A 14,868-nucleotide genomic window follows, 5' to 3' on the forward strand; every position below is an offset into this window, starting at 1 on the left:
AAAGTGGGTGAGATTTTACCAAAACTCATCCACATACTACGGGAAAAACTGCGGTGAATATTATAGGTCCACAGCATGTCAATGTCAGGGAATTGCTTGCGTATTTTGGCTGAAATATCACTAATATCTTATATATTGTAGAAGCAGTTTGGCCCTGAGATGCTGTTGGAGCCCAGGGGGTCAGTGCTCTGTGTGGTATACTTATAATGTGTGAACAGCCCGCTTGGTCTAATAGTATGGGTGGAACTAATAGGCTGCAAGCCTGAATGGTGTGCTGCACATATCTGTGGGACTGGCACCCTATCCCAATGCACGGTGGGTGTGTGAGTGGTTGTTCATCAGTATTTTGCACCCATGCTGCTTCCCTTTTCTGTATAGCATTTTGCCTTCTGCAAGCTGCTGGGAACCAGTGTTTGCGCCTGTCCTTGTACCTTTTGTATCAGTAATTTTGGCTGCTTTTCAGTAATTTCTCCAATATAGGCTCAGAAGTAAAACTTCTGATTTTGAGTGAGGACATATGCATACAGGACATTTTAGGGGATGTTCATCCAGGATGGGTATACTGTGGATTTTCAGGCTGAGAATTCACAGCATATTACAACAGCAGCAAAGTGGGTGAGATTTTACTAACTCTCATACATGCACTGAAAAAAATTTGCAATGTAGATTTCTCAGTTTTCAATATGCTGCGGATTTACACAGCGGATGTCACCATTTTCAATAAATGTGTATTACATGCAGATTTTGTGGAGATTCAGCTCAGATTTCGCTGCAAATTCTGCCCTGTGTGGGTGTAAGATCTTGCCCTATAAATCTAAAGGTACTATAAAACACCTGGTCATATCCCTTGATACGGGTTTCTTACCATGTTATTGGGTGCACCGCCATCATTCGAAACCTTCTCCTCTTGTGCCGGGATAAATCCACTTGATGTAATACTGACTGGTGACTCTCGGCCTGCAGTAGCATCATGTTATTTGTATACAGTAAATGATGGGCATGCTTTCCTGAAGAACTGAGAAACTCTTTGTTACCTGTACGCTCATTAAAAATGCCCGCTCCACTATTCCACTGTGTGAGGGTCATCCCATCTCCTGCCAATTCAGCCAAGTCCAGCAATGCCTTCTGGCTATCGGATAGCGGGTTTTTCTCCTCACAGGACACAGGATCCTTGTCATCAGCGGTTTGGCTTTTTGGTTTTCCAGGATACGATATGGTTGTATTCACATGTGTCTGTGAATTATGCAGCTTCTAAAACAATGAGAAAAGCGGTGAACTTGCCTATCCGGTGCGGATATTGTGTCTATAGTGTAAGCATGAACGCACGTGCATCCTACCTTCAGAGGAGATTTCCACGGCGTTATCGAGGGGCTTAGTTCAGCTGTGTAGTAGCTCAGGGTGTTTCTTGTCTCCATCATATTACTGATATCCCAGAACACACATCTTTTTCCTCCCCGCAGTTTCCAGATCTTCCTGTCTTCTTCCTCCATAATCCAGAATAGACTTGGGGGCAACATCATAACGTTATTCTCCACAGCTTCCTCAGTCAGCAGCATAGACAATCTCTTTTGCAACTTCCCCGCAGTCTCCTCGGGGGCCTGGGCTAGTAGAAGAGGGGTTGGTTTATCCTTCTGTTTCCGTCGACTTTTCTTTTCTAAAAACACAAAAAGATTTCTGAATGAGACAAAGAAGAAGCCACAAGGGGTGCATTAAAGGGGTATTTTCAACTTATAATATGACGGCATATCATTAGCATATGCCATCACTTCATGATTCATTTAGGCCCAACCTCTGGGACCCTTACTGATACTGAGAATAAAGGGGCCACAGCCCTGATGTAGCGCTGAGTCCCCTTCTACGTATTTCCAGACATTCAGCTGTGCAAGGAACTGCAGCCAGCCCCATTCACTTGAATGGCGCTATGCAGCAGCACCCTGCACAGTTGATGAGGCCGCTGTGTAAGGAAGACTTAGAAGGAGATGCACAGCTATATAAGCCCTGTGGCACTTCTATTTTTAGGATTGATTGGATTGCAAATTCCAGACCGCACAAAGTGATGGCATATCCTAGAAATAGGGGAAAATCACTTTAAGGAATAATGCCCAATCTTGCTGTCTGCTAAACAGGCTTTTTTTTTTATACCCAAGCTATTAGAGCTAGGGAAATAATGGCAGTAGAACTGGAGGTGTTCAACTAACCAGATGGGCTAAACTTTCTCAGCCCAGTACCTCGAGAAGGCATTTCCGGGGGAGGCGGACCAGCGGCTGTATTCTGTGCATTCTTCTCTTCCTGCATAGAACGGGACAATGCCATTGCCACCAGCAAATCCTCCACTTCTGCACCAGTCTGGGCCACCTTCCTTTTCTTGGAAGGTTCCTTCTGTTTCGTTCCTCCTTTCCTCTTCCCATTGACCACCCTGTAAAGATGATGTATGGGCACAAAATATGAGCCAACTATAAAAAGTCTTAGCCTAATGTAAGATTCAATGTAAGTTCACATTTACAGAAAGAGGAACGTACCGTGATGGCGCCTCTGATGCCGCCTCAGCCGCCTGTCTCTGAACAGCCTGTAGCAAAGTCTGAGCAGGAACATCCAACTTCACTGCGCAGCGCTTTAGGTGAGATGCGCGACTTTTCTCAGTGCTAAACGGTTTCCCGCACAATGGACAACTGGGAACCGCAGGAATCACAGAGTTTCCTCCTATTCCCTCAATCTGATCCAAGCACCTACAGAAAACAGGGAACCAATGCAAACTTTAAAGGGCTGTCCAATAAAATTAAGTTATCCCCTATCCACAGGATAGGGAATAACTAGCTGATTTGTGGGGGACTAACCCCCATGAGCCTGAGAAAATGGGGTCCAGAGTGAATAAATGCAGCGGCAGCACACATGAGCATCTCCACTGCATTCACTTCAATGGGACTGCCAGAGCTAGCAGAATTTAAGTACTCAGCTATCGATGGCCGTCCCAATGAAAAGATTGGAGGGGTGGTGTGCATGTGCAACCACTGCTGCCCTCACTTAGGATTCACCGGAGCCCAGTTCTCAGAATTGGTGTTGATCCAAGCCGTCGGACCCCCACGATCAGCTATCTTGTGAATAAGGGGATAACAATTCTGTGTGGTAACACCTTTAACCAGAAGACTGTTTTGTAGTGTTATTAGGTGAAACGTCCCCTTACCTACCTGTTTACATGCTGCTCCCTCAGGGTGCTGCTCATGGCTGTTAAGTCTTTTTGGCACAGTTGGCAGAAAAAGAGCCCTTCATCTTCAAGGCTAGCTGGCTTCTCCTTAACATCCATCTGTAGAGCCAGGGCCAGATCTCCATCACTCTGCACACTCTGACATTCCTTGGAAGATACAACTGTAAGATGCAAAATTAAAAGAGTGAGATACAGGAAGAAAAATGATGATGGGCTTGAAGTCAGAAGCATGGATACAGTTGTGTTCTCACCCACCATGTACTTCATTGGTCTCTGTAGACTCCAACTTCATCCGGCTGGGCGCTGCCCTCTTGAACTGCTGCATCCGTTCCAAGACCAGATCTTTTACACTCATCTGGTTAGGAGGTCCAGTGTCTCCTTCCTGGCAGTTCAACCTGCCGCTAGCTAAAAAAATGAGTATTTTTAGGGTAGATCACCAATATGTCACATTTAACCTGCCAGCAGTTTTGGACATGCTCAGTTTGTTCTGAAGGAAAAAGATATTACAGTTTTGGACCAACAGAGCTTGTCCTACTTTAAATGGCTGTAGCTCCAGTTCTGTAAGGGTTACCGACATGCTATTGGTGTCATTTTAAAGCTAAGATTCTTTAAAATGACACTGACTGCATGTCCGTAGCCCTTACAGAACTGGAGAAATAGCCATGTGAAGTTTCATGGGGAAAGCTGAATTTACAGCTGTCAGTATCAGTGTATGTAGAGGAAAGAGAGGGGGTCCAGCTAAAGCCCTGTGATTCTCCTATCTTCTCCTTTCCCAGGAGAGGAGTGACATGAATTTTTAGTAATGTTATCACCCCCATCAATCAGAGACCATATTTGCTCTCCGATTGTCACATAGTGTAAATCTGCTTACTGAAATTTCTATTTCCTAGAGTCTGTAGGCAGCACAAGAACAAATGGGTTAAGTCCCCTAGGTACAACCAAACAGACAGGTTAACAAGCAGTAACTAATATATCAATTAGCCTACCCTATGAGGCAAGGCAGAAGACTTAGAGTCAATGTTTAATAATAAAGCAATATTAAATAATAACTTAGGGTGGGAGACTTGTGCTGCCTATTGACTCCAGGAAATAGAAATTTCAGAAAGCAAATTTACACCTTCCTGATCGTCCTATGGCAGCACAAGTATGAATGAGATTTGTAAAGCAGTAAAACTGGGTGGGATAGCGGATGCGGGTTCTCACACTCCGTTACTAAAGTTCGAGTCCTCTTCTGAGAGTTTGTCTAGCCTGAAGCAGAGATAAAAGGCAGCCATGTGATAGCGTGGCAGGTTTGGTCTAATGGTAGATGTCCTGGGGTGTAGCCCCGAGAAGTCAGAAGATTTTTCAAATGGCCCTTTAACCCTTTCCAATCCAATTTTGGATTCAGGGTTTCCTAAAAGACTTTCTCTTTTTGCTGTTATACAACAGTGCCATCTGCTGGCTAAAGCCAGTGTGTGTGCGCCAGAGAGGCTCCGACAGTGGAGTGGATAGCAATAGACGGTAAGAATACCGTGTCGGACGTCTTCTGAGATTGGAGCTGTACAAGCTTCAATCAGAATGTAGGAAGATGTCAGACAGTGGATTGGAAAGGGTTTATCCACTTTGTGAGGTTGACTTTGCTGGCTTTTTGTCCTTTATTGGGACCTTGGTGTGATAGTAACAGTTCCTCTGAGTCCTGTAGATGTACAGTAAGATTGTTCTTTCGACATCAAGAGTATGCCACTTTTCTTGTTCTCTGTCCTGCAGGTCTAGAAAGAGTTCAGATCCCATACAGGAGGCTGGAACTCCCTTTTTCAGGGCTCTTTAAGGTTCTAACCATGAGCTGGTTAGAGAATGTCCCCTGTACCTGCACATTGGTGGCTGGAAATTGCACTTTCAGTGGATTTAACGTCAATATTTTTTTTCTCCTTTTATAAAAGCCATTTTGTAAGACGTGCAGGATAGCCATCACAGAAAGACTGTTCTGACCACACCATGTTGTGAAGAGACCCCAGACTAGTATATACCTTAATGGTACAAGATATGCAGTCAGCTAACCATAATAGTGATCATTTATTTAGGCAAACCTAATTCTTTTAGATTTTTGCATTCAGCTTCCAGGTTGTGAGGATGTGGATGCAGAATGGCCCTCTGGAAAAACAGATCCACCGTGGGTGGAAATCTCCAATAGTTGCCTATGATAGCACCCAATGCAGAGAGAACCATACCCAATAGGGCCACGATGGAAAAATACCGATCACTTTGGCTTGTTTCTCTCGCACCTTCGTCAATACTTTAGGTATGAGATGTAGAGTAGGGCACACGAATACTAGTTTTTCTCTCCAACTAAGAGACATTGCCTGAGCTTGCTGGGAGTGGTAATGGGAGTAGAAGTTTGACTTTGGCGCCCTCCTTTGTCACCATGGCATCTAGCATTAGCCTCCTCATCCTCCCCACTATCTGTGTAAATACTTCTGGTCTGACGCTCCATTCTCCAGGATGTATAGGCTCTTGTTGTTGAGATAGTCCATTTTGATATTTTGGACTCTCCTGGTAAGAATGGCCAAGATCCCCAGTACATATTTTTCATCAGTAGTCTGCATTCAATACGGTAGCTATCTGCTTTTTGATAAAAACCAGTGGGCAAGTTGTCTGACTGCTCCAGAACATGCCGATTGTGGAGATAAGCCTGAAAGAGGGACAGGGCTAGTCTAACCACTCCCAACCGTTTCATGTTAGAAGATAAGGCCCTGTTCTTCTTCCACATCCTTTGCACCCAAGGTAGTCCACATGGGCACCTAAGCCTCAGGAAGAGGTTTCGGTTGTGAGGAGTCTCTGGAGCTGGGATCCCAAAAACCTCCCAAACAAGGATGTTCAGGATGGAACCAGTACTACAGAACATGACAAATAGAAGGGTGGATCAACATGGCCCTGTCTAGATACCTGTGGCATCTGTTCCAGGAGAATAGAATATTGTCTACAATGTTCAACTGTTCACCTTTGGCCGTGGCATTGGACTATGGCATAGGTTAGAAGACCCAATACTCTCATGGCAAATCAGACCGTGGTCCTGTGGTGGGATATAAGGTCTTTACTGATCAAAGTGTTGACTCTATGATCTCTGTAGTCAGTTCCCACTAGGAACCGAAGGAAGACCACAATGAAGCCTAGGTATTTCAACTGTTGAGAGGGAATGAGAAGGGATTTGTTGAGATTGATTAAAAATACATGGTCTTGTTGAGTTGAATTGTTACCTGAAGATCCTTCTGAACTAAAGGACTTGAGGAAACATTCACGAAGTAATTGTTTATATATGGTATGATGCATATACCCTTCATTCTGAGAGCTGAGGTTAGTGCTACCATAAATGTGCTCAGCGCTGATGAAATGACGAAGGCCAGACATGTGAATCCAGTGTCCGTTTCACCTGCATTTCTCAAAACTTCTTGTGGCTAGGCAAGATTGTCACATGAAGGTAATCATCTGTTAAGTCTACGGTGGCAAGGAAGTCCTCTTCCTCCAGCACTGAGATGACTGAGCGCATGGTCTCTATTTTGAATGAATTGGTTGAGGAAGGCAAGGTCTATGACCAGCTTTTACGTGCCTCCTCATTTTGGGACCAGAATATTGGTAAAGTAAACTCCTTGAACCCAATCTTTAGATGGACCTTCCCCCATACATTCTTGAAGCAATAGAAAAAAATAACTGGATTTGGAGAAAGGCTGAGAATTCTACCGCTTACACTTTTTTTTAATAGTTTAGGAGATGCAGGAGTCTGATGAGGTCTTAGACCACGAAGAAGAAAGCATCCTTTATCTTCCCCCTAGCCATGGTTCTATAGGCCAGGTGTCAATGCTGTGAAGTTTACTGATCATTTGCCGTCTTATTGAAGATCACCGTTTTGTTTCTTCTGGCAATTAATTTTCTTCTTTTGTCAGGATATTTCTTAAGGGTTCTGGATCTTGGAAATCCTTTCCTTTTGGCCTTGAAGGGACTTTGGTGGTATTTTATCATTAATCTCAGGAAATTTCCCATCTTTTGATTCACTCAAACTCTTGGATCTAATCCAACTGGGGCCAAAGAGAGAAGTGGGTGAAATGGGGGAATAGAAGTGGTTCATATAGGGTATTGCTCTCCTAGTGACTGGAAAACTCCACCATAGAAAGAGGGAATAAGGTAGCCCTAGGCACAAATGGGACAGTCATCGACAAGCTATGCTTTTAGGGCTCTCTTTGACACGAGTGTATATCGGCTGCTGTTTTCATGGCCGGACGATATACGCTATGGTGTGAGGTGTAAAAACTCGTGAACGGGCGCACAAACCTAACATTTGTGCGCCAGTTCAGACGGCATGGGCCTCGGCGCATATACGCCAAGGCTGCCATGCTGTTGCCCTTTCTTCTCCCCCCCCCCCCCCCCCCCCTCGCAAGCTCACCTCCTCTCTCCTCCCCTGCGGCTGATTGCAACTGGAGGGGGCGTGATGGCTAAGCACCGCCCCATCCCACCTCCTCCCATTGCTGGCTGTGGACAAGGGAAGAGAGCTTAGCTCCGCCCCTTGTCTGCAACCAGCAATGGGAGGAGGCAGCATTTAGCTCTGCCCCCGTCCCAGGCTCTTCCATTGCAATCAGCCGGATTGAGAGAAGAGGGAGGGAGTTTAGCAGTCACGCTACTAAACTCCCTCCCACCTCCCTTTTCCTGCCGCTGTCATTGGCTCCCATAGGAGCCCATGCAGTAGCCGACCTATTCCGGCCCAAAAGATAGTTCCAGGACTATCTTTTGGGCCCAAGGTAAAAACGCCCGGCGCTATATTGGACAGCAGGGCGCTTTTACGTCGCAGGAATACCATGTGATCTGATGCATTGGAATCCAATGCACCAGATCACAGCATATATCGGCTGGCCATGAAAACGGTAGCTCAACATACACTCAAGTAAAAGAGCCCTTAGACTGAGGGACAGAGATCACAGCCAGTTTGCAGCCTGAAAAGTGCATGAAATCCTTCAGGCTGGGGGACAGAGATCACCCTGTATATGGCCTGGAAAGTAGAAATGAAATCCTACTGACAATTCCTTATTGTAGAGTCTTCCTAACAAGGAAGGAACCCTCCTCCTGCCCCCCCTAATGAAAAAATGCATTGACTCCAACTCCTCTGCCTTGCTTTATAGGGTAGGCTAATTGATTAGTTAATTACTGTTTATTAACCTGCCTATGTTTGCTTGGACTAGGAGACTTAACCCATTTGTGCGTTTGCTGCCGTAGGATGATCAGGAAATGTGGTTTTCCATAGAAGATGAGTGAAATGATAACAACAAAAACCCTACACATAATTGGGGTCACCACATCCATAACAACCCGTACTATAAAATATTACATTATTCATCTAGCACAGTAAATTACGTTAAAAAATAGCAGTTTTCTGATCATCACTTCCCCACAACAGGAACAAAAACTAATTAAAAGGTTGTATATACATAAAGTGGTGCCAATACAAACCAAGCCCTCATACAGCTCTGTTAACTGAAAAATACAAATACTCTGGTCCTGGAATGTGGCGCCAAAGTCTTTTTGTATAAAAAAAACTAAATAAATAAAAAAATAAATAAAATGTTTATATTGCACAAAAATGGAAAAACATAATTCATTAATTCAAACATAATTAAAATAAAAAAATATGGTGTTGTCATAATCATAATGACCTGTAGAATAAGGCCTCATGTCCATGGGCATAATTGAATTGTGGATTTCCAGCGGATGATTCGCAATTCAATCGGCCCGTAGACAATCATTGGGCATTAGCAGGTAAATAAATACCTGCGGATGCTATTTTTCCCGATTTGCGGATTGCACGCAAGGGGAAAAAGAACTCAGCATGCTCCATTTTCTGCGGATTCCCGCATGGATGGCTTCCATTGACTTCAATGGAAGCCATCCAATCCGTGGCCCACCTGCAGGCTGACACTGCATATGTGCCGCAGATCCAGGGGAAAGCAAGGGAAGAGAAAAAGAAGGTCCAGCCGAGATGGAGAAGACCCAAACCACGTTCGGACAGCTAAGAAAATGTCCATGGGCTGCGGGCATTGGGCGGATTCCCTGCGGGATTCCACATTGGAAGTCCACGCGTGCCGTGGACATGAGGACTAAAGGTAGCATAATATTTTTTACCACACAGTGTACACCATAATAATAAAAACTGTGGGGAAATTGCTTTTTTTCTATTATTCCCAGCAAAAAAAGTTATTCAATACGTTATATGTACCCTGAAATTGGTTATTACATGAGCTATATAACTTGACCCGCAAAATACAAAATGTCGTACAGCTTAGTGTAATTCGAACTATGACCTTACAACAGGAAATATGGTCACACAGTCCCAGGATCCGTCAATGAGTCCTGAGCCGTCTGCCAGTACTTGCTATGGGCCTGGATAGCATCACAGAGATTCCCTGTGACAACGATCAATAGTCGGTCCCTCTTCAGTCTGCCTTTGAATGCCGCAATGGGTGTGAAGTGCAGCATGCCAAAAGTTAAACGATGGAGATTAGAGACTCCTGACCTCCACCGTTAGAGCGAGGCTCCCGCTGTGTACTGCAGAATTTAATGTACTCGTGTGATTAGCAGAATAAATATGCCCATGCAGAACAGCAAGCATTCCCCTTCTGTGTCGTCAAGTAGTTAAAAGCCGATTTTGTAAAAAGTCCCTATTAGGGTGAACACCCACTGGTGATACGATATCCTTGCGAAGCGAGAGTGAGTGAAAACGCATGATAATGAAACCAATGATTTTCAATGGTTTGATTCTCATTAGCGATGTTTTCACTGTAACCTCGCATCGCAAGGAATAATCTGCAATATCGCCTATTGTTTTCAATGGGGCCGGCGGCAGCAGCGCTAGCCCCATTGAAAACATAGGGAGAACACTGCGCTCCCCTGACACAGCTATGACAGCTGTGGCACGGGATTCTTTTATCCCCGCAGGGATGAAGGAATGCCCTGTCACAGCTGTGGCAGAGGTTCGCGATGCTATGCAATTGCTTTCAATGGGGCCGGCGCTGCTGCAGCCCCATTGAAAGCAATGGGATGAAGGCAGGCTGCCACTGCGGCAATGATTTTCAGGGAAGGGCTTGAGATATAAGCCCTTTCCTGAAAATCATGGCTAGCTGTAAAAAAAAAAAAAAAGTAAAAAAAAAAATATTTCAAGCCCTTCCTTGAAAATCATTGCCGCAGTAGTAGCCTTCATTCCATTGATTTCAATAGGGCTGCAGCAGCGCCGGACCCATTGAAAGCAATGGAATAGCATCGGAGACCTCTGCCGCAGCTGTGACAGGGCATTTCTTCATCTCTGCGGGGATGAAGGAATCCCCTGCCATAGCAGTCACAGCTGTGTCAGGGGAGCGCAATGTACTCCCTATGTTTTCAATGGAGCCGGTGCTCCTGTCTCTGGCCCCATTGAAAACAATAGGCGATATCGCAGATTCTTTGCGATGCGAGGTTACAGTGAAAACATCGCTAAGGAGAATGAAACCATTAAAAATAATTGGTTTCATTATCATGCGTTTTCACTCGCTCTCGCATCGCAAGGATAACGGATCGCCAGTGGGTGTTCACCCTTATGGTGACAAGTAGGAAGGTATGAGGTATTACCGTTCTGTGGGAGCCCATTAGGGAGATGGCTTTGCACTGCAAGCCTCTTCTCCTCTGTGTGAACTTCAGGCTTGGCCGGCCCCGTTGTGACGTCCACTTCTTCCTCTCTGCTGCCTTCATCCTTTTTCTGCTTCTTGGCCCCAGATGGTTTGGTCCTCTTGAGTTTCCCCCGTGCTGCAGTGCTGGGTTTCGGGGCATTCTGACTCTCCAGGGGGTTATTGCTGTTTTTCTTAACTCGTTTCAAAAGTTTGGAGCAAAGTTCAGCAAATTCATCATCTGACTCAACCATTAGTGAAGTTGTTCACAAAGCGGTGGTGAGACGGTTAAAATCAGAGACCCTGGAGGGCGAAGGGGGCTACAGGCAGGTCAGTCCATCATCTCACCTGTCCATCATAGACGACACAACTGCTGCTAGAAAAAAATGGTTTAAAAAAGTCATCAGAACAAAATCTTCACATGAAAGGCATTGTCCAGTTTAGAAAACCCATTTTGATACAACCTACTGGGGAATTCTGAGTTAATAGTGGGGGTCCCTGTTCAGGATCCTCATCTCTTGGCCAGAGTAGAGCGGCTAGAAAGAGGGTTTCTCATTCTGGAGGACCCATCCTGTCCAGTATTACACGGACAACCCATTCATGTGAATGGGCGCTATGTAATGCTTCATTTTTCCTGTGGAGGCACTGCAGGAAAAGTGAACATTTATTTCCAGGTTTCCCAACGGATTACAGGCGATTGCTGGTGGTCTCGGCAGGAGGACCCTTTGTGATCATCTTACAAATATGGTCTGTGCAAAGCGGATGAAGATGGTCTTTTGATGTCACAGATATAGATTTTAGCCAAAGTAAGGATTAGAGATGAGTGAGCATACTCGCTAAGAGCAATTGCTCGAGCGAGCATTGTCCTTAGCGAGTACCTGCCCGCTTGAGAGAAAAGGTTAGGGTGCCGGCGCGGGTGAGAGGTGAGTTGCGGCAGTCAGCAGGGGTGAGCGGGGGGGGGGGGGGGGGGAGAGAGAGAGATCTCCCCTCCGTTCCTCCCCGCTCTCCCCCGCAGCTCCCTGCCCGCCGCCGGCAGCCGAACCTTTTCTAACGAGCGGGCAGGTACTCGCTAAGGGCAATGCTCGCTCATCACTAGTAAGGATACTTTCAGACAGGATGACCGATGGGCTTGTGCTTTTACACAGGAGCGATAGTCATTCAGTGAATGGAGGTAGAACGCGCCAGAGATCTCTTACAGCTGGCCGACTCCATTCACTGTGAACAGGCAGTTGCTCAAAGATGAACGGTTGCCTGTTTACAAGGAGCGAGAACTCATTAGTTGCTTCATTACAGCGAGCTGAAATAAAGTGACTAGCGACTTATAGGGGACTGAGCCAGAAGTTGCTCACCAGGTCCTGCTTTTACACAGCATAACTATCACTGAAAATCATTTTTTCGAGCGCTTTTTCGGCTGATTGTCAGGCCATGTAAAGCCACCCTTAGGCCGCTTTCACCTAGCTGAGAAAATCACGTGAGATTTGTACGTTGTGAGACGCACACATCTCGCAAAAATGTGAGCCCCATTCTTTTGAATAGGGTCATATACATGAGCGATTTTCTTTCCGGCATTGCAGTGCGGGAAAAAAATCATGGCATGCCCTATCTTTGGGCGTTCCCTCGGAACGCATCGCCCATTGTTTTTAAAAAGACAATGATAAACACTTGATCCCTACTTTCCTGAAGTAATGCGCGGCGTTTCTGACACAAAAATGCCTTGCATCCGTGGGGAAATCGCACGCTCCTGAGCAAACTATCACGACTAGTTTCACGGCCCAATATTGCACTCGCCCGTGTCACATTAACCTTAGGCTGGATTCCCATGTAAACGCATTTAAGCTGCGTGTTCACGCAATGTGCGTTGAATTTTTGTGCGCCCCTGTGTGTGTTTTATTGTATTTTCAGCACGCATGTTGTGCTCATTTGTGCGCAAAAAAAGCACAAAGAAACAAGCCTGCTTCCATTGATTTCAACGGGCAATTAAAGTAGTTCAATACGCGCTGTTTGTGCGCAATACGTAAAAGAACATGCTGCGTATTTTTGCGTGAACAGAATGTACGCGCAAAATATGCTTATGTGAACTAACCCATCATTGTCTTGATAGGCCATCATTTATGGTCCTGGGCTGCCATGACAACCGAACGATGCCTTGCAATTTAATTGCGGGAAGGGGGGCATTCATAAGCAAAAAAAAAACAACAACACTGATTGGGACATTTAAAGGGATAGTCCACACTTTATTAATACCACATTACCTGGATAGGTCATCAGTTGTTGCTGGACTGGGGTACATGAAGGAAGTCAGAGCGCCAGCTTTACTCACATTGAAATCAATGGAAGCGCCGCACTCCTCCTACACTGCCTGCGCAGGAAGTGTAAGAGCTCCACAGCGCTCCGACTTTCTCCTCTGACCCGCTGGACAATCAGCAGACCTCCATCTATCAACTACTATTGGCCTATCTAGGGGATTGGTCATCAGTTATACAAAGCCTAGACTACCCCTTTTAATTGCCAATCTTAGAATTGGCAGTGGCATTTAAAGGGTTAACAGGCTACCTCCACACGGGCGAGCGCGATATCAGCCCAAGAAACCCGGGCTTAGAACGCGCTTGTCAACATGCTTTTTCCCGGAGATATGAGGCGTTTTTCATGCATCACTTCTCTGAAATTGCGGGCCTCCGCCGCTTGCGTCAAGAGGATCGGCAAGTGTTTACCATTGAGTTCAATCGGAAACACCACGTCGCACGGCCTGCGATGCGTTCGACTGTCCCATCGAAAACAACGGGCGATGCGTTCTGAGAAACACGAAAAAATAGGGCATGCAGCGTTTTGTTTTTTTTTAACCTCACAGCATCGCTCATGTGTGTGACGCCAGTCACAAGAATGGCGTTTATATTCGCATGCGTTCTGTGTGTCTTAATGTGTGAGGCTTGTGTGAATGTATCCTTCATGTGAGACGCACACCATTTTAGGCCAAAAACCGGATGAAAATGTAACGTTTCACAGATCCATAGGCGATAATGGGTTAAACATAGTCAAACAAATCCCATGTAGCCCGGCATATGTTTCTGTGAATTTTCGTCCCACAAAAAACGTACGGCTGCAGGTTTCCATACGCTGAATGTTTTTTGTGATGAATGGGGGAAAAAAAAAAAAAAAAGCATTGAACTACAAAACTTTATTAAGTGAAAAAGCGTTTGCATTGAAAACCGTATGTTTTTCATATAAAAAAAAATAAAAAATAAAGCCGTACACCGTGCATATGATTTTATAAACATGCTTAAAATGCATGTGTTGTTTCTTGCATACGTGAAACATACATGAAAGTGCAGACGAGACCATCAAATGTAGCAGAGCTCCCGGCAATTCTAGTACTGGTAGTTCCACAGCACTGGTTTCTGGTTCCCCTCTAACCGGGTCACGTGATGGCCTCACCGTAGAGAGACCCCCTATGTATAACATAGCTACACCAGCTCCGGCACCCAGAGCCCCCCGGTCCATAGCATTGTGCTTCTCTCTCTTACCTCTGGTTATTCGTAGGTTCAGGGACCCGGAAGTTACGCTCCATGACGTCACACGCAGAGCGACCAACACGGAGCGCCGAGCTGTTGCCATGACGACGGATTCAAACTGGAAACTGGCGCCACCTTTTGGACCGCATTAATGAGTCTTCGACAAAATGGCCGCCGCCTCCTTCTGTGACTGATGCAGCGCAAATCTCCTAATGTCAAAGCTGTGAGGGGACTTGTGCCCGGTGGCGGCCTAATGGATGTTACACCGAACCAGCACATATAAATAAAAGTGCCCACACGAATGACACCACAGTTCTTTTACCCGTTTTTATTTCATACTGCCTTCTGCAGCTTTGCAACCATTTTTGTTAATGGCATGTTAAATAAAAACAAGCGGCAAGTTTGCAAATAGTCCAAATTTAACGTTCCCTGCCATTGCTGTGTTTCCAAGGTAACAGACAAATAAAGCCCCTTTTACAGGTCATGCAAATCACTTGTTAGA

At 45.5% G+C, this 14,868-nt stretch overlaps 1 protein-coding gene across 4 annotated transcripts in view; it reads right to left on the reverse strand.

The window, feature by feature from the left end:
• The window catches only part of SLX4 (SLX4 structure-specific endonuclease subunit), a 36,450-nt gene extending 22,037 nt beyond the window's left edge, over nt 1-14,413 (reverse strand). Inside the window, exons 1-9 of one of the 4 annotated variants that reach the window (XM_066576478.1) lie at nt 14,379-14,413; nt 10,823-11,230; nt 3,458-3,607; nt 3,186-3,363; nt 2,520-2,726; nt 2,229-2,416; nt 1,338-1,654; nt 1,035-1,251; nt 866-957 (exon numbers count right to left, since the gene is read on the reverse strand). In XM_066576478.1, coding sequence (XP_066432575.1) covers nt 866-957; nt 1,035-1,251; nt 1,338-1,654; nt 2,229-2,416; nt 2,520-2,726; nt 3,186-3,363; nt 3,458-3,607; nt 10,823-11,111 — 1,638 coding nt within the window. In that variant the 5' untranslated portion in view covers nt 11,112-11,230; nt 14,379-14,413. Of the gene's footprint in view, nt 1-865; nt 958-1,034; nt 1,252-1,337; nt 1,655-2,228; nt 2,417-2,519; nt 2,727-3,185; nt 3,364-3,457; nt 3,608-10,822; nt 11,234-14,174; nt 14,327-14,378 lie in introns of those variants that run through there. The other 3 variants (XM_066576480.1, XM_066576477.1, XM_066576479.1) reach the window with 3 other exon arrangements.
• Nucleotides 14,414-14,868: the final 455 nt, after the last annotated feature.

Source organism: Eleutherodactylus coqui, chromosome 8 (assembly GCF_035609145.1).
Source record: "Eleutherodactylus coqui strain aEleCoq1 chromosome 8, aEleCoq1.hap1, whole genome shotgun sequence".
Lineage (NCBI taxonomy): Eukaryota > Metazoa > Chordata > Amphibia > Anura > Eleutherodactylidae > Eleutherodactylus > Eleutherodactylus coqui.